General features: G+C 38.0%; 1 protein-coding gene across 2 annotated transcripts in view; it reads left to right on the forward strand.

The window, feature by feature from the left end:
- Positions 1-21,691, forward strand: part of NSMAF (neutral sphingomyelinase activation associated factor) — a 58,915-nt gene that overhangs the window by 13,335 nt on the left and 23,889 nt on the right. The window contains 9 exon segments of one of the 2 annotated variants that reach the window (NM_001301319.2): positions 2,274-2,290; positions 2,292-2,408; positions 9,284-9,362; positions 9,460-9,527; positions 9,612-9,648; positions 13,335-13,385; positions 15,919-15,990; positions 16,297-16,344; positions 16,448-16,500. In NM_001301319.2, the coding sequence (NP_001288248.1) occupies positions 2,274-2,290; positions 2,292-2,408; positions 9,284-9,362; positions 9,460-9,527; positions 9,612-9,648; positions 13,335-13,385; positions 15,919-15,990; positions 16,297-16,344; positions 16,448-16,500 (542 nt within the window). 2 annotated transcript variants of the gene reach the window in all.

Below are 21,691 nucleotides of genomic sequence, written 5' to 3' on the forward strand. Positions count from 1 at the left end.
TATGTTGGCTATTCCATTCCCTATGAATTTTAGGATTCTTTTTCTATTTCTACAATAAATGCCATTGAGATTTTGGTAGGGATTGCATTGAATCTATAGATTGCTTTTGGCACTATGGACATTTTAACAATATTAAGGATAGGATTATGTTTTAGTAATCATATGGAAGAGCTGATTGTCTACGAAGACTACTTTTGCTTCATAGCAGAAAAGTTATGGCATTGTTTTCCTGAAGAATACTTATTTCATTTTACCCTCTCTGTAAAAGGAGGAGTGAGGGGATCAAGAGGGAGAAGGTAGGGTTGCATAACTCCAGCCCAAGCAAAGGGTTTCCAGTCATTAAAATACAAGCTAACAATAAGGGGCAAGATGATTAGTAAGAATCTCTCTGCTTTGTACCTTCCTGGAAATTATCTGATCATCAAAGGACTGATCCTAGTAATCTTAACTCTTGTACTTGTATTGAAATTCAGAGTAAGTATTAATAGCATTTTACATTGAGCTCTTAAACTTTAGCCTGTGATTAATTCTTGTTTATGGCTTTTGAAAATGTAGAACAGGCCAATAAAAGTTACCTATTAGGCTGGTAAAGCTGGTTCCTGCTGTCACTATTTTTAATTTACGAGTTATTTTTCTTTTGGCTCAGATGTTTTTAAATGAGCAATATCTTCTTGTTCCGTGGATATAATTTCTTCTTTGCAAGGATATTAATTATAGTCTCTTGACCTTTGCTTCTGTTCTCTGCCTGTCTCCAGTCCTTCAAGTTGTGTTCTTCTGCTTTTCCAGTTCTTTCATGTTAGAGGCTGGTGTTCTTGTTGTCCATTCACATTGAAGCGTGAAGCGTGTAATTCCGTGTCACTGTGGGCAGGCCTTTTGTGTGGGGCTTCACTGTGGGATGACGTGGTAGAGACCGGGCTCTTTCAAATACTGGTACCCAGAGAGCTGTTTAGTTTATTCCAGAAGTAACCCTCAGACTGCTGCTTGGGGTGGTGTAAATCTCCTGCTTTTTGCCGAATCACCCTCTTTTCATGCCACAGCCCTGCTCTCTGCCGTGCTTGATGTCTAGTTTGAGCCTCTTGTTCAGTTTTGTGTAGAAAGACCACGTGCCAGAGTGAGGTAGGGACAACCATTGGGGGAGGAATCTGGGCCACTGATCTCCTCAGACTTTCATCCGTCCTCCCGTGCTTCAGCCCTGCCTTCTTGCTACCTGATAACTGCAATTGCAGAACTTTTGGGAAGTCCTGTGACTTGAGTTGGTTTTCCCCTGATTGGTACCTTCTGGAGGCATCTGCTGTTCTGGTTTCTGATCATTGCTGCTTCCTCCATCTGCTTTCCTTTTCTCACATGTCTGTTGATATCTCTCCCCTGCTTTATGCCTCTCCGCTTTTCTTTGGTCTGTGGATTTTACCATTTAAAAAATATTTGTGTTCACATTTTAGTGGTGTTTCCAGAGGGACAAGAAATAAACAAATCTGTTTAATCTGCCACATTTAATCTAAATATCTTTCTCCAACACATCAGAATTTCAAGACCCATCTCAAGTCTCACACTTCATGAAGACTTTTGCTCTAACTCTAGATGCTGCTGACGTTTCCCGTTCTTACTCTGAAACAAACAAAACACTTGTTCTCAGGTCTTTGCCATAAATTTGTTTCTGTGGCCACATAAGTAAATTGATACTTTTCCTTATTACCTTATTTTGTTTTTAAAAGTTTAAAGCACTTAAAACTTTAAAAAGCACTAGCTTTCAATCTCATTCAGTTCGGTATACTTATTTAATGGCACCCAGTGTGTACAAAGCATTAGTTTGGCTGTTGCAGGGGAACATCCAAAGATCTGCCTGTCAGAAGTGTATGGTCTTGTGGGAGTAGCAAGATACACTTAACTAACCATAAGACATGACTCTGAAGCGGAGGGTGCGGCGAGGAACGGGGGTTGAGGAAGCCTCATGTGTCAATCGGAGGAAACAAAGGATGAAAACTCCATAGATAGGAAAGCTCCAAGCTTTGTTCTGGCAAGAATAAGTTTTTTTTCATGAAATTTGGGGTTTCTGTAAAGGAATAATAAATCCACCTGGTAAACGATTTTACTTACTTATTTTCATTTTGGCATAGCTGGCAGATCTGTCTGTTGCCTCCTCCCCACTGGATAGAGAGGAGTGCCTGGCATATAACATACACTTCATAAGTACTTGTTGAATTAATGAATGGAAAAGCACTTTGGGGACAGATGCTTTAAATATTCTGCTGTCTTATGGTTTTTAGGAAATAAACATGAGGTTTTGTTGCTGTTTTTTTTTTTTTCTCCCCCAAATTTAGATTTTCCTTGCTCCTGCTTAACTTGGAGGAGTACTACTTTGAACAGCACACTGCTAATCACATTCAGCACAAGGGCAGTCAGAATGAAAGGTAAGGAAGGTTTTTGGATCTCTACGGACTAATAAACGTTTCTATTGTCTGATATTTTTAAAATTAAATGTATGGTCATATAGATTGTTTCTCCTTCTTTTGTATTGGGAAAGTAATGAGAAGAGGGGGATTTATAAGTTGCTGTCATCACTTCAGATATTTTCCCAAGCTAAGAAGCAGTGTGTGCTAATTCCTCTACGGTTGTGTGTATCTTCAGTCAACTGGACAGAATTCTAATTCCTTCCATCATTTTTTTCTTGCGTCCCCTTGTACTTATACTCTCAGTTATTCGGGTTATGGTGTTATAAAGTAATGATCAGAAAATGCGAGAGTGGTATAAAAATCAGTACTTTCAGGGGGCTGGCCCCGTGGCCAAGTGGTTAAGTTCGCGCGCTCCGCTGCAGGCGGCCCGGTGTTTCGTTAGTTCGAATCCTGGGCGCGGACATGGCACTGCTCATCAGACCATGCTGAGGCAGCATCCCACATGCCACAACTAGAAGAACCCACAACGAAGAATACACAACTATGTACCGGGGGGCTTTGGGGAGAAAAAGGAAAAAATAAAATCTTTAAAAAAAAAAAAAATCAGTACTTTCAAAATGAATAATTCAATTTGAACTAGAAGCAAAATCCGTTTCTCTGTATTTTAATAACTACTACTTATTGCTATAAGAACAGATTCTGTTTCTTTGGTTATACCTTTTGAAAGCTATGTACAAAAGTGTGTAATGAAGTATTTTGTTTAAAATGCCAACTTGGAATTAACTAAGATGAAAGTTCTTCCAGCAGAAATGTATGTGCTGGTGATTTCCTTTGAGGACGTCCCTTAACAGCAATAGGCCACAACTTAGCACATGCTTTGATATTAGATAAATGTGTTAATTTTGAATGTTCTTCAGGTTTTATCCTGAAAGAATCAAAACAATGTAGTATTTGGCTAAATAGAAGCTAAAGTAAAAATCGCTTCAATTTCTGTTTGGTGGCTTAGGACGTGGCTGTTTCCTTAGCATTCAATCAAATTAGACAATTACTGTTCCTTGAAAGTAGCACCTTGCTTTCTTACTTCTGAAATTTTGTTCACATTCTTTTCCCTAATTCCATACTTTTTTTTTCTCCTCTGTCCTATATCAATGTCTTGCTTAAAATTAAATACATTTGTTTATTATTAAAACACAAATATAAGCCAGTAAACTGAAACCTGTTTTTGTAATTTTAAAATTATTATTAGGGTGAAATGGTGTAACCCCATGGAAGTGAATTTGGTGATATTTAGGAAGATTGCATGTGCATTCGCCTATTGATCTAGCAATGCTACTCCCAGAAAACTATCTCAAAATTACACTAGAAATATATAAATGGATGTATGTACAATGTTATTTATTAGCTCACCAATTGTAATAGCAAAATATTGGAAACAATCCAATAGGGGACCGATTGAGTAAACCATGAAATGTCCACATAGTGGAGTACTATGCAGCTGTAATAAAGGAATGAAGAAGTTCTGTATATTGCTGTGGAGTGATTGCTAGCATATATTAAGTGCAAAAAGCAAGCTGCAGAATACTGTGTATTGTATGCCATCTTTCATATAAGAAAGGGGGGTAGTTTTTTTGTTATAGTTTTTAAAATAAAAAATTTTTAAATTATATATTTTAAAAAGCATAAACTAAAATGTAATGGAAGTGCTTATCTACACAGAAGAGGGAAGGATCAGGGGGATAATATAGAGATGACAACTAGGCTTCTCCGAATGTACCTTTTTTACTTGATTTTGGAATCATAGAAATATTTTATATATATGTTTTGATATAGAGTAAAATTTCAAGAGAAACAGTAAATCCTAAACATCAAAAAGGAAATGAAACAAATGAATTTAAGCATATATAAAGTTGGAGGGTTAACCACAGAAAGGATTATTTTAGTCAACTTCATGACTCTAGTAATTTGATTGTGTCTCTGGTGAGATATAGCCTAAGTTGAAAAAGAATTGCAAAAAAGGTTGTAAACTGTTTTAGTAGTAATATTATTGTTAATAATTTTGGTATTATTATTTTGAAACTGTTTTATGCACACATGCACATAGATTTATATAATTAGATAAAGCAAATGAATAATATGTTAATGCCAAGACCAAGATTTTCGGTGTAAAAGATACATATCTAATATTAAAGGAGCTGAGTAAATGCCTTGTAATCTTACATTTGAATTGGAAATGCTTATATGGTTTCATATGCTTTTCTTTTAAAAGAAAGTATTTTCTAGCTCTACCCTCTGAAAAGGCCTAGAAACAACTCAGTAGCAGTGAGTACTGAGATTAAGGTCTCCGATTGTCACTTTCCACTAAAAGGAATGAGGCGTCTTTGAAGAACTGGCTGAGTCTAAGTCTAGGGCAGGAAATGTGTGAGATGAGCCTGGAACATCTTGTCGTACTGACGAGAAAGGAAAGTGTTAAAAACTAATGTATATCGAATTAACAGGACACAAGGGCCAACTTGAAGAGTTGGGCAAAAAATGGGACAAATTGAGCATCAAAAAAGAATAATGACTGGATTTGATTGAAGTGTATCAGATTTGTTAAAATCTATGAGTTCATAATATATGTATATATCAGTTATCTTTGAAGGATACTAGGACGCCAACTCATTTTACTGAAACTTGATAAATAAAGGTAAAGAATCAAGCATTTTTCCTGCTTTCCTTGTATAATTGTACTTCGGGGTAACCAAATCATACGTAAGTAAAGTTGTTCTATGTTGACGAAATCTAGATAATAAACACAGAAGGAATGATAAAAATTTCAATCCCTAGTGAATAATGGATCTGCATGGCGGAGGAGGGGTCCAGCAAACCGTAGCCATCAGGTCAAATCTGGCCTGCCACTATTTTTGTAAATACAGTTTCATTGGAACACAGCCACACCCATTTGTTTATATATAGTGTGTGGTTGTTTTCTTCCTACAGGGGCAGAGTTGAATAGTTGTGACAGACCATATGGCCTGCAAAGTCAAAAATATTTACTGTCTGGCTCTTTATAGAAAAGGTTTGCCAAACCCTGATCTGGACAGAATCTTCGATGGCTCCTAAAACCAGCAGGTGAAAAGGTGCTGAGAAATGTTGTAATGGATGTATCAAGATAGACATCACCTGAACCCACTGGAGTCTCCTTGTACAAAGGGAGTACCTGTGCACTGCCTCTGAAGTATTCTTGTAGGAAGATCAAACCAGAATCTGGTCAAGTCTTTTAACCTTACTGATTCTTTAAAGGAAATGGGATAGAGAAAAACCACAGAGGTGCATTCAGCAAAATTCATAACATGGGAAAATGAAAATTGTTTTAGATTAAGAGAGATAAGAGATGTATCAACTAAACATAATACAGGCATACCTCACAGATATGGCAGGTTCCATTCCAGATGACCACAGTAAAGTGAATATCACAATAAAGTGAGTCATGTGAAGTTTTTAGTTTCCCAGTGCATATAAAAGTTATGTTTACACTATACTGTGGTCTGTTAAGTGTGCAATAACATTATGTCTAAAAAAACAATGTACATACATTAATTCAAAAGTACTTTCTTACCAAAAAATGTTAACCATCACCTGAGCCTTCAGTGAGTCGTAATCTTGTTGCCAGTGGAGGGTCTTGTAAACAATGCGGTAATCTGTGAAGCACAATAAAGCGAAGCACGATAAAATGAGGCATGCCTGTGTGGACTTTGTTTGGGTTTTGATTTGAACAAACCAACTATAAAAACACATTTTTGAAATAGAAAAATTTAAACACTGGCTGTATACTTCATGGCATTAAGGGATTATTAATTTTTTGGTGTGATAATGATAGGCCATTTATTAGGAGCCTCTGTAGAGACTCATGATACAGTATTTATGGATGAAGCGTATAATGTCTAATTTCTCTGTAATTCAACAGGGTTCTGGAGGGGTTATACACCAAACAGGAATGACCACGTGTTAACAATTGCAGAAGCTAGGTGTTTGATGCTTGAGAGTCTTTGATTCTATTAGTATATGTTTAGAAATTTCCATAAAAGTACTTTTCTTAAGTTATTATTAGGTAATTTTGGATGTTAGGAAAGTAAATGCAGTTAATGGCGTGGAAAAAAATGATATACAATCAACAATTCAAAAAGTGCTTTGAGGAAGAAGAATTGCAGACTAAATCTTGACCTTCAGTGTGATGAGCCTTCTCATCCCTTCTGTACATGTGTACTGGGCACTGAAGATAGGAAGTTAACGTGATGTTTCCTGCCCACAAAGGACCAGGGAGTATTGCTCTGGTGATGGCGGGAGGAAGGGGGCGTTCTCAGACTGCAAGACTCTATTCTCAGTGTGATATTTCTTTTAGACACATTAGTTTCCAATTAATGGATTATTTAAACTGTATAGAGATAAGATGTAAGTTCAAGAAGTTAAATTAAAATCCCTGAATCTAACATTTGAATTGTAAATGCCAGTATGAACCACTATTTTGTGTTTTATTTGACCACAGTTAATCCACAAAAAAAGGTTCATGTGAGCTAAAGCCCACTCTCCCCCTCCTGCCCGCCCCATGATTAAGAGCACATTATTGTATTGGGGTGGAGTAGGGTGAATTGTTCAGGGAAGAGGTATTTGAACTAGGTCTTGAAAGATGATTGGGATTTTTCCAGACAAGGAATAGGGGCAGGAGGTTTACAGATAGAATGAATAGCATGTGCAAAACTAGAGGTGCAAATTGGCAAGACCATGGGATTCGTATAAGACAAGTATTGACACTGAGGTGGAGAGGTAGGCCTGGCTCAGATTTTGTGTAGACTTTCTCCTGTAGGCTAGGAAGCCGTTGGCAGATTTGTAAGCGGGGAAGGAGATGAGATTTCTTTGGCAGAGGAAGAAATGACTCGTGGAGTGGGAGAAGGGGCAGGGGCCCAGAAGCAAGCAGAGCAGGGGGCTTCTTTCTAGCTGTAAGTGAAATAATTGCTTCAGTTGGGAGAACGCTGGGTGGGCAAAGTAAGAAGAGTTCACTAGGACACCAAGGGATGGCTAGAGGAAAAATCCAAATGTCATACAAGTGATTTTAAAGAACCTAAGATCCTTGAAGTTCTACTTGGAGACAAAATGTACTCTTGGAAACTAATCTTAAAGTGATTTTTTTATAAGGTAATTCTCCAGCATCTCTTGACCTGTGTTCTGCTTACATAATAAGTTATTGCCTTGGTTTGATTGATAGAAGTTATCCAATCGATAAAAGTTATCCAATCATTAAAAGAAAATAAAGTATATAGATTTTTTTATTAGCTTCAGGCAAGTGGTACATATTGACCCAAACTAGCAACTGCCTCTGAAGTGCTCAGGCAGGTTTCTTTCCAAAACGTGTTGAAGCCGTGTAAATGTCCCAAGAAAGGAGGAAAATGGTGAAGTCTATAACTGACTTATGTGATGTTATAATCGTAGGCAGAGAGTCTTTAAAATTGCTTATTTTCACGGGACAAAATTTTTCCTGAATTCCTGCAGACCTTCGGATCGCTCTTGAAAGCATTTTATGTGCCGGTGGAATGCCAGGGCTCTGCCACTCCTTATCCAACCAAAGCCAACAGCCTAGGTGGTAACTGTTTTCTACCAAGCCTTTCAAGTATCACCATCACTCTCTCTTGCCTGGTTGCTGTGACTGTAAAGGCCCTCAGGCCAGTCTCAGGTGTCATCTTCCCTTCTCCTTCAACATGGTACCAGAGAGGGAAAACCTCTGCAGGCTCCTGTCTTAATGTTTATAAATAAGCTTTGTGCTCAAATAATTTTTTCTGTCATTGAATCTAAATTTTTTTTTTTTTTTGAGGAAGATTAGCCCTGAGCTAACATCTGCTGCCAATCCTCCTCTTTTTGCTGAGGAAGACTGGCCCTGAGCTAACATCTGTGTCCATCTTCCTCTAGTTTATATGTGGGACGCCTACCACAGCATGGCTTACCAAGCAGTGCCGTGTCCATACCCGGGATCCGAACTGGTGAACCCCGGGCCGCCAAAGTGGAACGTGCAAACTTAACCACTGTGCCACTGGCTGGCACCTCTTAAAATTTTTAAACAAAAGAGTAGCAATCACAAAGTAGGAGGTGTGTAGATTTTACATATTAAAATGAAAATTTTCTGCATACATAAAAACTAATCAGTATTAAAAATTACTCAAAAGCTGTGAAAAAATGTCGCAGAAATGAAGTCAAATGATTAATATTTATACAAAGCAGTAGGATAGAAAAGAGAAATAAATATGTAAATAATACACATAGTCCTTGAGAGCCAATACAGGTGGTTAGCAAATATGTTGAAAAATGTGTTTGGGCATTCCTAAAGAAACAACTTGAAATATGAAAAATAAAACTTGTGTTCAAAAAGAAAAAAAAGGCACTTTATGTGCTGAATTCAAACTGTTATTTTGCCATGATTATAAGTAAGAAAAAAAATCCCTTACCTAATCAATTTTAGATATTTAATATTGCTTCCTCAATAGTTGTTTTAGATATAGGGAATTAAAAGTCAAAAGAGTTTACTGGAGACAGGATAGAATCAGTGTTTCTTAAGGATTAGAAAACTGTTCCCTTTCAGAGTAGACGTGAAGACCAATAAAATAAATAAAATAAAATGCGGGGGATGGTGCTCCAGAAATGAAACCACATTACAGTATATGCAGTTCTTTAAGCGTTAGGGAGGTGGGGATGAGGAAAATGATTTTGTTCTATTTTCCAGCCTGTCATACCATTCTCTTTAATTATGTAGTTGATCTTTTATGAATTGGTGCTTTAGTCATCTACTTTCTAGTTAAAATGTGTTACAATTCTTTTGTGACTTTCTTATGTTCATTAATAATAATCCTTTGTGTTTTGATCCCTAGGAAAATCAGAGGCTCCTTAAAAATATGTTCAAAGTCAGTGATTTTTGAACCAGATGCAATATCTCAGCCCATCATTAAGGTAAACACATTCTACCTTGGTAATGAGACATTCCGACTTTTTGTGTATATTTTACCTTTGCTCATCTTTATAATATTTCTTTCTCAATTTTATCCAGATTCCTTTGAGAGATTGTATAAAAATAGGAAAACATGGAGAAAATGGAGCCAATAGACACTTTGCAATGTATGTCATTGTCACTAATTGTTTGATTTTACTTCTACCAAAAAATTATATTTATATACTTAATGACTTTTATCTGCATTTTAGGGCAAAATCTGGGGGGATTTCACTCATTTTCAGTCAGGTAAGAAGCACATAATAAATATTTTTTCCTAACCTGAGTGAACATTTATGTATACAGATATATATTAGCACTAAGATATGTACATATATATTATATATATATTAGCACAATGGAATTATTTGTCTGTAGAAATCTCAAATGAAGACCATTAGAGTAGATGCTTAAATGCTATTAAAATTTAACCATTGAGAAATATATTTTGTTAAAGATGTAGTCCCTAATGACATCCTTAACGTTGATCAAGTGTGTGATAGCTACAGGCCTGTGGCTTCGTCCTCGGGAGTCCCGACAGTGTGTGAGGGTGGAGGGGACAGCCGTTCCTCCTGTGGCCTCCTCGCCATTTAGAAGGTGGGGGCCCAGCAGCACGCTGCTGAAATGGATCTCAGGTTGACTCCTGATGACACCCAGGGCAATGACTCAGGATGTGTAGTCTTATATAATTGTGATGCTTGGGGTCACGACCTTTTATTCGTTCTAATGTTATTTGGTACTCATTTATGCACCCAGTACTGTGCTTATACTGGCACTACGGAGATAAATTAAAATTTAGTCTTTCTCCTGTCGTATACTTAATTTGTCAATAGACTTTTAAAAAAATTTTAAATGAAGAAGGAGTAGAGATCATCTACCATGTTCTTTTGGCTCTGGACTTCACCTTCTTTGTCTTTAAATGGAAGAGGTTGAGATCATTGTGGCCTCAGCTATCCACAGAACCCTTGAAGGGTTCAAAGAAAAATCTTTCTATGATCAACTAAGTGTAGGAGAAGCTGTGGGAAACAAAGATACACAGATTTCTTTACTTCAGGACTTGACTCAAAACCTTAACATAGGAGAGTGCCTTGAGAGTCTCGAGGAGGGGGACAGTTAGGCACAGAGAGCGCTCCCAGTGGTTCTTGGATTACTTAGCCCATTGTTCATGGAACAATTTTTAATGTATATAGAAAATTATTTTATGAAAGCTGTGAGATATCAGATTAGGTGATTTTCTAGGTCTGCCTTCCATGATTCAATTAATTTTAAGGAAGAAAACATTTCCCAGGCTATCTTTGATTTCATATTGTTGTAACTGGCATATATGAAAACAGTTATAGCCATCTATTAGTTTCAGGAGGGGACACCATTATTAATAATTCTCATCTACACTTGTGCTCTTATTATTTCTGTAGTATCATTCTACATCATGACCTTATTCTAGAAAGTTCATTTCCTGAAAGGAAGAGGTACTTTTTCAGTTGGAAGTATGGTTTCCATTATAACAATATACATTTTAGTGAAGTTTTAATAACTTTGGGCTTAGAAATAAAGCCTCCAAATCCCTCCACCTACTTTTAATAGTTTGTAGAGAGGTCTCGTGTCAGACTCAAAACCGGCTTAACACCAAGGGGCAACTAGACACGAGCTAGTCTTTCAAGTGTTCTTTTAAGCTTCCTGGGTTACAAAAAATGCAACTTTTGTGGTTTTTGACTACTTACTAGGTCACAATGTTTCAGAAATATGCTATGGTTCTTTAGGCTTTAGAGAGCTTTGCTTCCAAATTTTCATTTGCTGGTAGACTAAGGCAGGCATTGTGTGTGTGTGTTTGTGTGTGTATAAATAATAGTTTTAATTCACGTATTCGATAAGTTTTACATTCATGGCTTTGGAGATATAGGGAAGAACAAAATATCTGAAGCCCCTCCCCCCATGAGCTCTACCTTTCAATGGGTACAACAGACAATAAGCAAATATCTTCTATAATGTCATTTAGTGATAAATGCCGTGAAGAAAATGAGAACAGGACAAAAGGATAGAAAATGATAAGGAATACTTGTGCTACTTTAGGTGGAATGGTCAGGGATGCCTCGCTGAGAAGGTACCTCTTGAAGGCATTCTACTCAGAAGGCATGAGGGAGTGAGCCACGCGATTATCATGAGCAGTGGTGTTCCAGGTGCAGAGAGTGGCAGGGGAGAGCCCTGAGACACGAAGGTCCCTGGCTGGTGAAAGGTGCAGTGAGGGTGAGTGTGCTGGGCCATAGCGGTCAAGCGGAGTGCTGGAAGGGAAGTTGGAGCAGTGGCAGGGACTGTGCCATCGAGGGCCTTGCACGCCACGGTAAAGAGTTAGAATAAAGCACAAAAGAGAAAAATCATTGGAGAGCTGAAAGAGAAGGAGCATGATCTGATTTGTGTGTATTTGTAAATCTCTCTGGAGGCTGCATAGAGAGTATGCTCCAGGGGGGCAAGCGTGGGAGCAAGGAGAGCCTGGAGGGGTGTTCAGAACCCAGATATTTTAGACCAGGATGGTAGCAATTGAAGGGTGAGAGGTGGTCAGTGTTTGAATATATTCTGAAGAAAAACCTAACAGATGTGCTGATGGATTAGTTACAAGGTATAAAGGAAAAGAGTCAGGAATAACTCCAATGAGGTGGATAGTAGTGCCCTTTATTGTGGTAAAGAAGCCTGGAGAGGAGCAGGCTTTGTTCAGAATGTGACCTCCGAGAGGAGAAGTCCAGAGAAGTCCAGCAGGCATTTGGAAGCATTCGTTTGGGTTTCAGAGGTGGGTGTTAAGGCTAGAAAGGTAAACTGGGGGGTTGGCCATTTCCAGATACTTTTTTAAGCCCCAGGGCTGGATGAGGTTTCCCAGGGACTGAGTGTGGACAGAGAGGTCTGGTTGAGAAGAGAGTGTGGTCTGGAGGAAGACAGAAGGAGCCTCTGGTGAGGGTGGGTAGAACCAGGAGCAGGTGGCTGGGAAGCCAAGTAGAAAAGTGCTTCAGGAAGAACCATCGGCTCCGTCACATGCTCTGAGAAACAGAATCAAGGAAGTCCTGAGAATTGACTCTTGCATTTGGTGACCTGGAGGTCTTGTGCATCTTTTATGACCTTCTCAGGAGTGGTTTCCATAACATGGTGTGGATAAAAACCTCTTGTGGGCCCAAGAGAAAGTACAGTCAGCTCTCGCGGAGAGTTTGCGACAAAAAGGAACAGGCAAATGTCAAAGAGAGGATGTGAGACCAAGAGAGGGTTTTTATCTATGGTTTGTTTCGAGTGGGAGGAAGTGTAGCGTATAACCGTAGGAGCAAAGTTTTTGACTCGCTGGTGGGAGAGGGAGGTCCACATTCTGTGGCCTGGTAGAGTGACTGGTTTTGAGAGCCTAGGCAGACCCTCCGTCATAACAGGAGGAAGGCAGGCGTGAGGGTGCAGGTGTGAGGAGGTTGATGGCTCTGGCGGATGATGCTGCTTGTTTGACATAGTTACTGATACACAGTGTGAGGACAGGTGGCCCAGTGCCTGTGGAAACACCATGTGCCAGATCACCTCTGGAGAAGAGAACTTTCTTTATGTTAATGAATGTATTTCATCACAGTGACTTTGTTTTACCCATTTCTTAGAGAATCAGCACTGAAATTAGCTTCCTTCACCTGTCTACTTGGTTATGTGGTACAAGTGATGACATTCATCAAACAGCTTAGATATTTTATTTATCCAGTAATTTTGCTACCTTGTTGGCTTGATGAATGTCTTTTTAATTTAATACTTGTTATTTTACCATCAGAACTTTAAAGCCATACCAATATTAATGCAAGTGCTGTTTGGAAATAGAGATTATGTAACCATGTTTTAAATTCCAGATTCATAGTGTTCTAATTTATAGTAACTCATTACTATGAAAACTTTTAATTATTTTACAAGTATTGATTTATCTTTCTCAGGTATATTTCATTAAAGAACACAACATTGTTGCACCATATAAAATAGAAAGGGTGAGTAAAGCTTTTCATTTATTCTCAGCAATTTGTATAGTAATTATGAGCAATGAGATTTTGTGACTCTACATCTTTAATCAAATATAATAATAATGGATATTTAAAAGTTTGTTACCTAGCAGTTATAACAAAATTACCAAGGGAGCCACAGACTTTAGTCCAAGAAATTTCACTTAACTTTTTGACTTAAAAATAAATGTGTCTAATAGGGAAGAAAAACTTAAATTATTAGAGTAGAAATTGAAATCAGAATATGCATCATTTATAAGGTTATTTACTGGATTTTGCTGAGAATTTATTTTGAAAAATATTTGAGAAATTTTTATAGGTTATAAAATGCAATTATTTGAGAGCTCAATAGTAATTTACAAATTCTCTTAATTGGGTAGAAGCTTGAATACAATATCTGGTTTTCCAGGACTTGTCAAGTAAGCTTAGACATTACGTTTAACCATTCTGTGCTTTATTTGGTTCTTGATGCTTCAGCTTAGTGTATAATAAAGGGCTAACTCTACCAAAAGAGTATTTACAGGACCTGGAGACAGGGCCAGTGCTCCTTATGATGACACTTCTGCGAATTAGGAAGAGCCACCCTCTCTGAACAGACACAGTCCCGCAGGCTGAATCTCGGTCCCAGTCGCAGGCCAGCCTGCAGTTTCTCGCCAGCAGTTGTGGAAGACGCAGACTGCATGCAGTGGCCTTTGGATTTTATGTACGAGAAATGAGTACATGTGTGGGTTAGTCAGGAACTATAAATACTGAGATGTAATTACTCTCAGGTGGTGCTGTTGGCATTTTGGGAAGCATCGTTCTTGACTGTGTGGGCTGTGCCTTGTATTACAGCCTGTTCCCACTCACTATATTACAGCCTCTACTACACTGTTCCCTGTTGCTGTCAGGCAATTCCACACATTGACAAAAACCCTGTGGGGGGAGTGGGACACCCCCCAAGTTGAGACCATGCCTGGAGTGCTCTGCCTCTAAAGGCTCTCCTGATACCCACTTGAAGTACAAAGCTGCTCTTGGTCTGTTGGAAAATTATGTGAAAGGAAACGAGCGAGGTGGTCTGAAGCAAAGAAAAGTTCTTTTGTTCCAGTATGAATTAGAACACTAAAGGATTCTCAGATTTAAAGAAAGAGGGGACAGTGACATCGACCATGACAATACGAGATGGAGGAATGGGAGGCCCCAGCCCTGGTTCCTCTCACGGAGACACTGATTCAACAATACATGGACCCCCTTTCTCCCTTTGTGAGAAATCCAGAAACCAATTAAGAGCCCCCTGCACCCAGGTTAGCGTGAAATCTGCTGCACTGAAACTCGAAGGAAAATTTGTAGCGTCCTTTCACCATAGTCCCTCTTCTCAGCACAGTGCCACATGATTGGGAGGAAACTCCCAGCTCCCAGCTTCTCCTGGTGAGGGAAAGACAAGGCTGACCATATAGCCAATGTTCTGGCTTTTTGGGGTGCCTGCCTGAGGGACTGGCTTCTGTCTCACTTGCCTTGGAGCACTGGCAGGACCTGGCATACCAGGAGGCCTGGGGACCACTGAGAACAAGAAAGAGCTGGCATTGCGCTGCTCCTCCAGAGGGCCTGTGGCACAGCAGACAGAGGCCAGTCAGCAAAGCACACTCTCCCTGAGGGGGAGAGAAGATTGGAGCATGCGACACATAAAATCAACCATTGTGATATATGTGCACCCAACCTCAGAGCATCTAAATATATGAAGCGAACATTGACAGAATTTAAGGGAGAAATCGGGAGCAACACAGTGAAAGTAGGAGACTTCAGTGCTCCACTTTCAATATTGGATAGGACATCCAGACAGAAGATCAATAGAAAACAGAGGACTTGAACAGCGCTATAGACCAAATGGACCTAACAGACACAGAACATTCTGCCCAACAGCAGCAGAATACACATTCTTCTGAGGTACACATGGAACATTTTCTGGGATAGATCACGTGTTAGATCACAAAACAAGTCTTAACAACTTTAAGAAGATTGAAATCATACCAAGTATCTTTTCTGACCACAGTGGAATAAAACTGGAAATCCACAACAGAAGGAAAATTCACAAGTATGTGGAAATTAAATGACGCTCTTGAACAACTAATGGGTCGAAGAAGAAATGAAAAGAGAAATTAAAAATATCTTTAGACAAATGAAAACAGAACATACCTAAACTTTCAGGATGCAGCAAAAGCAGTATTAAGAGGGAAGTTTATAGTGATATGCACCTAAACTAACAAAAATAAAGGTGTCAGATTTAAAAACCTAACTATACATCTCAAGGAACTAGAAAAAGAACAGCGAACTAAGCCCAAAGTTAGCAGAAGGGAGGAAATAAGTGTAGCAGTAAATCCGATGGACGCTGCTCCTTAGAGCTCTCATTCAGGGTGGGGTGAGTGGGGACACGCCAGGCACGTACATGCACGATTGAGCAGGGCGTTTGCAAATGTTGTTAAAGTGAAATGGTTTGACATGCTTCTTTTCTTCCTGTGATTTGACTTCTTTCCCTTTTTGTTAGGGCAAAATGGAATATGTCTTTGAATTGGATGTTTCAGGGAAAGTGGAAGATGTTGTGGAGACGTTGCTCCAGGTAAGCCAGTGCCTTACTCAGGCATTACTGGGCAGAGAATTCAAAGCAAACTTAGGCAGAAATTAGAAAAAAATTCGTATTTATACATCTTACCGAAATCATAATCTCTTGTATAAATGTAAAGCAGATTTGCTTAACTATGTTGAATTTGAAAACTGTGTATTAAGAAGAAGCCATAGATATATCAAAAGTGATCTTAACTGTTACTGAGTAACAGAATGATTGCTGTTTTTCATTGCTTCTAAGGAAATATCTTCATATCATCTGAGAGAAAAAATAAATTCATGTGTATTTATAATATTGTAGCTTCACAGAGCATCCTGCCTTGACAAGCTAGGTGACCAAACTGCTATGGTAAGAGTTTCTAAAGATCTGTGTCTTTATTCGAATTAACTTGGATTATATTTTCCTTATAAATACTTATATTCATACTTTGTAAACGGTTCTGTTTTAATAGATAACAGCTATTTTGCAGTCACGTTTGGCTAGGACATCATTTGACAAAAACAGGTGAGTTTTAATGATTTTCTTTCTGGATTATGACATCTGATTGTAACGTCTTCATCTGTATGCCTCATTCAGCCTGTCCACAGCCAATGAGGACGTGTGTGTCCAAAACTGCCTCACCGCAAACCTGCTTGTTTTACGGAATGGCCCCGCCTCAGTGCAAGAGCAGTGTCAAGGCCTGCCTTGAGTCTTCTCCGTCCTGACATCTGTCAGTCAGAAAGGCCTGTCAGCTGATGCTCCTGAGATCTTTCTAGTCTGTCAGCTTCTGTCTTTTCACGCTGTTGTTGCTCAGTTCGGGCCGCCATCACCTTCCACTCAGAACACTGTAGCAGCTTTTAGCTTGTTTACCTGACTCCAGTCTTTGCTTCTCCAATCCTCTTTCTCCGCTGTGCCTAATGTACTTTTAAAATATGTTCTTTCTAAAGAACTTATTTAGTGATATCTCTTGTCTATTTAAAACTCTTCAAGACTTGCCATTGCTTTCAGGGTGAAATCCTAACCTTACATGGCACACAAACCGCTTATGTTCCAGCCCTGTTTACGACTTCTGGTTGCTGGTTGCTCTTCTTGAATTCTGTGTTCTGGCTCTTCGCATATGCATTCCCGAGTGTGCCACAGGCTCTCCTACCTCTGAGCCCTTGTACAGAGTCCCTCTGCTTAGAATACCCACCCTCCTGCGTCTTTGTGCCTGGCTAGCTCTTACCTATTCTGATCTCAGCTTAGCTGTCAGCTGTTCTAGAAAGTCTTTCCGGACCCTTCAAGCTCTGATAGTCACCACCTAAGGTATCCTCCACGGACCAAGAGGCTACATTCTTACTGGTCTAAGGTTTTTTTCATTGATTTTCTTGCCTTTTCTAAGTATATATTTTCTGCAAATAATTATGCTTTTATATTAACCTGTTCTCTCATTTGTTGCTTGCCTCATATTGAGTAGATTCAGGCTATTTGTCTGTATCTCCATTTCCAGTACCACTATGTTAATTACCATTGCTTTATGGTAACTCTCGATATCTGGTGGTGCAGGGCCCCACACCTTATTTTCCTTTTTGACTCATGTCTTCACTGTTCTTGACCCTATGCACATCTCCGTAAATTTAGAATCAGCTTGACAGCTTCCATAAAAGAAAGCCTGCTGGGACTTTGATTGTGATTACTGGGAATCTGTAGTCTTTTCTCTATTGTTTGGGTCTTCTTTAATGTCTTCCTTGTGATTTTCTTCATAAAGGTCTTTCCTCTCTTGTGCTAGATTTGTTCCAAGTCCTTCATATTTTTGATGGTGTGGTAAATGATATCCTAAAAATTTTCCTTTTCAGTTTATTGTTGATATATAGAATGCAGTAGATTTTTGTCAATTCATTTTGTTTTTAGCAGTCCTGCTAAACTCTGTGATCAGTTCCGTTAACTTTATATGTAGATTCTTTAATGTGTAAAGAATCTTATGTATGAATTATTGCAGTCTCTATTCACTAGAAATCATTTTTATTTTAGATTTTTGCATTTGTAATCATTCTGGCTTAGGATAAAGTTGAAAGTATTGGTTGAGTGGATTCTTTTATGGATTATTAGTGCTAGGCTTTGGCTAGAAGCTTATGTTTATAAATGAGATTAGTTTGTAATATTCTGTTTTATTTCTATCTTTGTAAGATTTTTGACCCTTACACTACATTTTAAAGTGTGAAAGAACTTGGCGGTAAAGCCATCTGACCAAACTGTGTTTTCTCTGTTTATGTTTGTTTGCTGCTTTTTCTGTTCCACCTGTAGAGTATTAATTTTCTTTCCATTTTTATACTTGCAGAATATATTAGGTAAATAGATTGCCGAGGGAAGAATAGCTTCCATCTTAGGAAGGAAAAGGAATAAGAAGAATTAGTTTCTTTGACCTACTTAGAATGCATAATTTTTCTAAGTAATGATTTAGACTTCAATCCTGGGCTTCAGCATGACATTAATTTAAAAAATGGCTCACTATGAAAGTTTTAATTTATCCGGTCTCCAAAATGTTAGGCTGAAGAATTTGGGGAACAAATTTTTACAGTGTAAATAATATTGTATATTTCCTCTAAAAGGAAGAAGGTAAACTTTTGCTAAAATAAGCTTTCATCATATTTCTGAGGAAATACTTTTTTATTGAAGGAATAAAGGATAGCTATATTTCTTTTTCCCTACTGTTCATTCTGGAAATTTTCAAATCCTCACAAGTTGAAAGAATAATATAATGAACACATGCCTATGAGTCATTAGGTCTTAATTCATTAACGTTTTGCCAAGTTTACTTTAGTTCTTGCATGCTCATGCTCTTACTCACCTGCTTGGTCTGTGTGTGTCTGTATACATGTATATATAATGTATGTATGTATGTATATATGTTATATGTATAAATAATGTGTGTATATATATATGTTTGTATTATATATATAAAATATGTAAGTATAATTTTTTTCTGAACCATTTGAAATTACATGCAAGACATCATGACACTTCACCCAGAACTACTTCACCATATATCTGTTAAAAGGATGTTCTCTGACATTCTTCCATACTATTATGGTGGGTAGGAGTAATTCTATAGTGTCATGTAATTTATAGCTCCATATTCAACTTTTCCCATTTGTACCCCAAAATGTCCTTTTAAAATGCTTTATTTTGGACTAATTTTAGATTTAAAGAAAAGATGTAAGGATAGTAGAAAGAGTTCTTTTCCCAAGCCTCACCCGGTTTCCCCTGTTCTTATGTGTTTAGTATGTCTGTGCTGCCATCTTTTGTTGGAGGTATCTGTAGATTTGTGATTTTTTTGATGTGATTGAAATTTTATTTTTCAGTTATTTCTTACTGGTATACAGAAGTAGTACAGTTCTTTTTTTTCTTTTCGCATTGACCTTGTATCCTGTGACTTTTCCAAATTCACTCATTCGTCCTAGCAGTTTTTTTGTAGATCCATGGAGTTTTCTATACATGTAATCATTTAATCTGTGAATAATGACAGTTCCACAGAAATCCTTATGGCTTTTATTTCTACTTCTTGCCTTATTGCCCCATTTAATTAATAGATGTGGTGAGAGCAGACATCCTAGCCTTGCTCTTTTCTTGTAAAAGAAAGGGATTAAAATATTTCGCTGTCAAAGAATGATGCTAGCTGTAGGTGTTTTGTAGATGCCCTTTATCAAAATAAGGAAGTTCCTTTTTAGTCTTGCTTTGCTGAGAGTATTTTCAATAATAGGTTTAGAATGTTGTCAAATACTTTTTCTGCATTTGTTCAGATGATCATATTTTTTCTTCTTTACTCTGTTAATATTATGAATTATATTGATTGATTTTTCAATGTTAAACCAGCCTTTTATTCATAAGATAAATCGAGCTAGATTGTGATGTATTATCCTTTTCTACGTATTGCTTGCTTTGCTAGCATTTTGTAAATGATTTTTGCATCTGTATCCATGGGGATATTGCTCTATAAACCTTAATGTATTTGTCAGATTTTCCTGTCCGTGTTATATTAACCTCATAAAATGAGTTTGGACATGTTCCTTTATCTTCTGTTTTCTGAAAGAGTCTGTGTAGGATTGTATTTCTTCCTTAAATTTTTAATGGAATTTATTAGTGAAGTCATGTAGACCTGAAGTGTTCTTTTTTATTCAATTTATTTGCTAGACATAGGACTATTTAGGTTGTCTGTTTCTTCCTGTGCCTGTCTTGGTAAGTTATATTTTTCAAAAAATTTGTCTAGTTCTATAATCTAAGTTGTCAGATTTGTTGGTATGAAGTTGTTAATGTCCTTTTAATGTCAGTAGGATCTGTAGTGATGGTCCCGCTTTCATTCCTTATATTGATGCTTTGTGTTTTCTCTTTTTTTCTTTATCAGTTTTACCAGGTGTTTGCCAATTTCATTGACCTTTTCAGAAAGCCATTTTTTTACTTTATTGATTTTTTTCTCTGTTTTTCCATTTTACATAAAATTGATTTCCGCTCCTGTGATTTCCTTCCTTCAGCTTACTCTGGGTTGAACTTGTTCTTTTTCTAAGTTCCTACAAACAGTTTAGATCACTGATTTTAGACCTTCTTTTCATCAGTTCTCAACCATTCTCTCTTTCAATATTTTTTCTGCATCATTTTCTATCTCTTCTCCTGTAACCCGAGTTACACTTATGTTAGTATGTTTTATATATTCCCTCAGATCTCAGATACTCTGTTCTATATATTTTTTTCTCCTTTTGTTTCAGTTAGGACATTTCTTACTCATCTGTTTTCAGCTTTACTGGACTTTTTCTCTGCTGTGTCCAGTCTATTTTTAAACTTGTTTCTCTTATCCAGATTTTCATTTCTAGAATTTCCTTTGGGTTCTTGTTTATAATTTCTGTTTCTCTGATGAAACTTTTCACATATGTTGTCCGTCTTTTAGCGTATTTATTGTAGTTATCTTAAATTCTCCCTCTGATGGATCCAACATCAGAGTCTTCTTCTATTGAATCTTTTCTCTCATAAGCATGAGTCCTATTTTCTTGCTTCTTTGTGTTTCTTGTAGTTTTTAATGGTATGTTGGGTAGTTTGTTTTAAAAAGAACTGTAGGGACTGAACTAAATAATATTTACCTCCAGAAGTGTCATGTCCACCTGTTTTTCTGTCAGGCTGCTGGACTGGGGGGCTCTGTCAATGTAATCTGTAACTGAGCTGGGTTAAGGCTTTGTTGCAGCTACAGTTAAATTCAGGTCACCGCTGCCTCCAGCCCTTTTGAGGGCGTGATCAAGACTTTCTTCAACAGGCTTGGGATCTGAGTACTTGAAGGATTCTGGAGATATCTTTGTGCTTACAGCTGAGCCACCAGCTTTCTGAACAGAAGGAGAGTTCTCTGTGCTTTCCACCCCCCTTGACAGCATTTTGCATCTCTGCTCTCCAGTCCTGATCTGGCTTTGTGCTTCTCTGAAGATCTCTCTTCATCCTGCAGCCCTGACCCCTTCCATCATAGGTTGCTCCTCCTCCTGCCACTCACCCGTAGGTCTCTTCATTTAGGTTGCTTTGCATCTTCAGCTTTCTGATGGGTTTTAAAAATTAATGAGGATTATGTCCCTTATCTAGTTTGTTTTTGTTTTTAGGGTGAGAGCTATGAGGTCTCCTTCACATCCCAGCTGAAAGTGGCAGTCTGCCCCTGCTTTTGTCCCATTACTTATAGGGGACATTTATTTTTAACCCAGTAACATAA

The sequence above is a fragment of the Equus caballus genome, chromosome 9, assembly GCF_041296265.1.
Source record: "Equus caballus isolate H_3958 breed thoroughbred chromosome 9, TB-T2T, whole genome shotgun sequence".
NCBI lineage: Eukaryota > Metazoa > Chordata > Mammalia > Perissodactyla > Equidae > Equus > Equus caballus.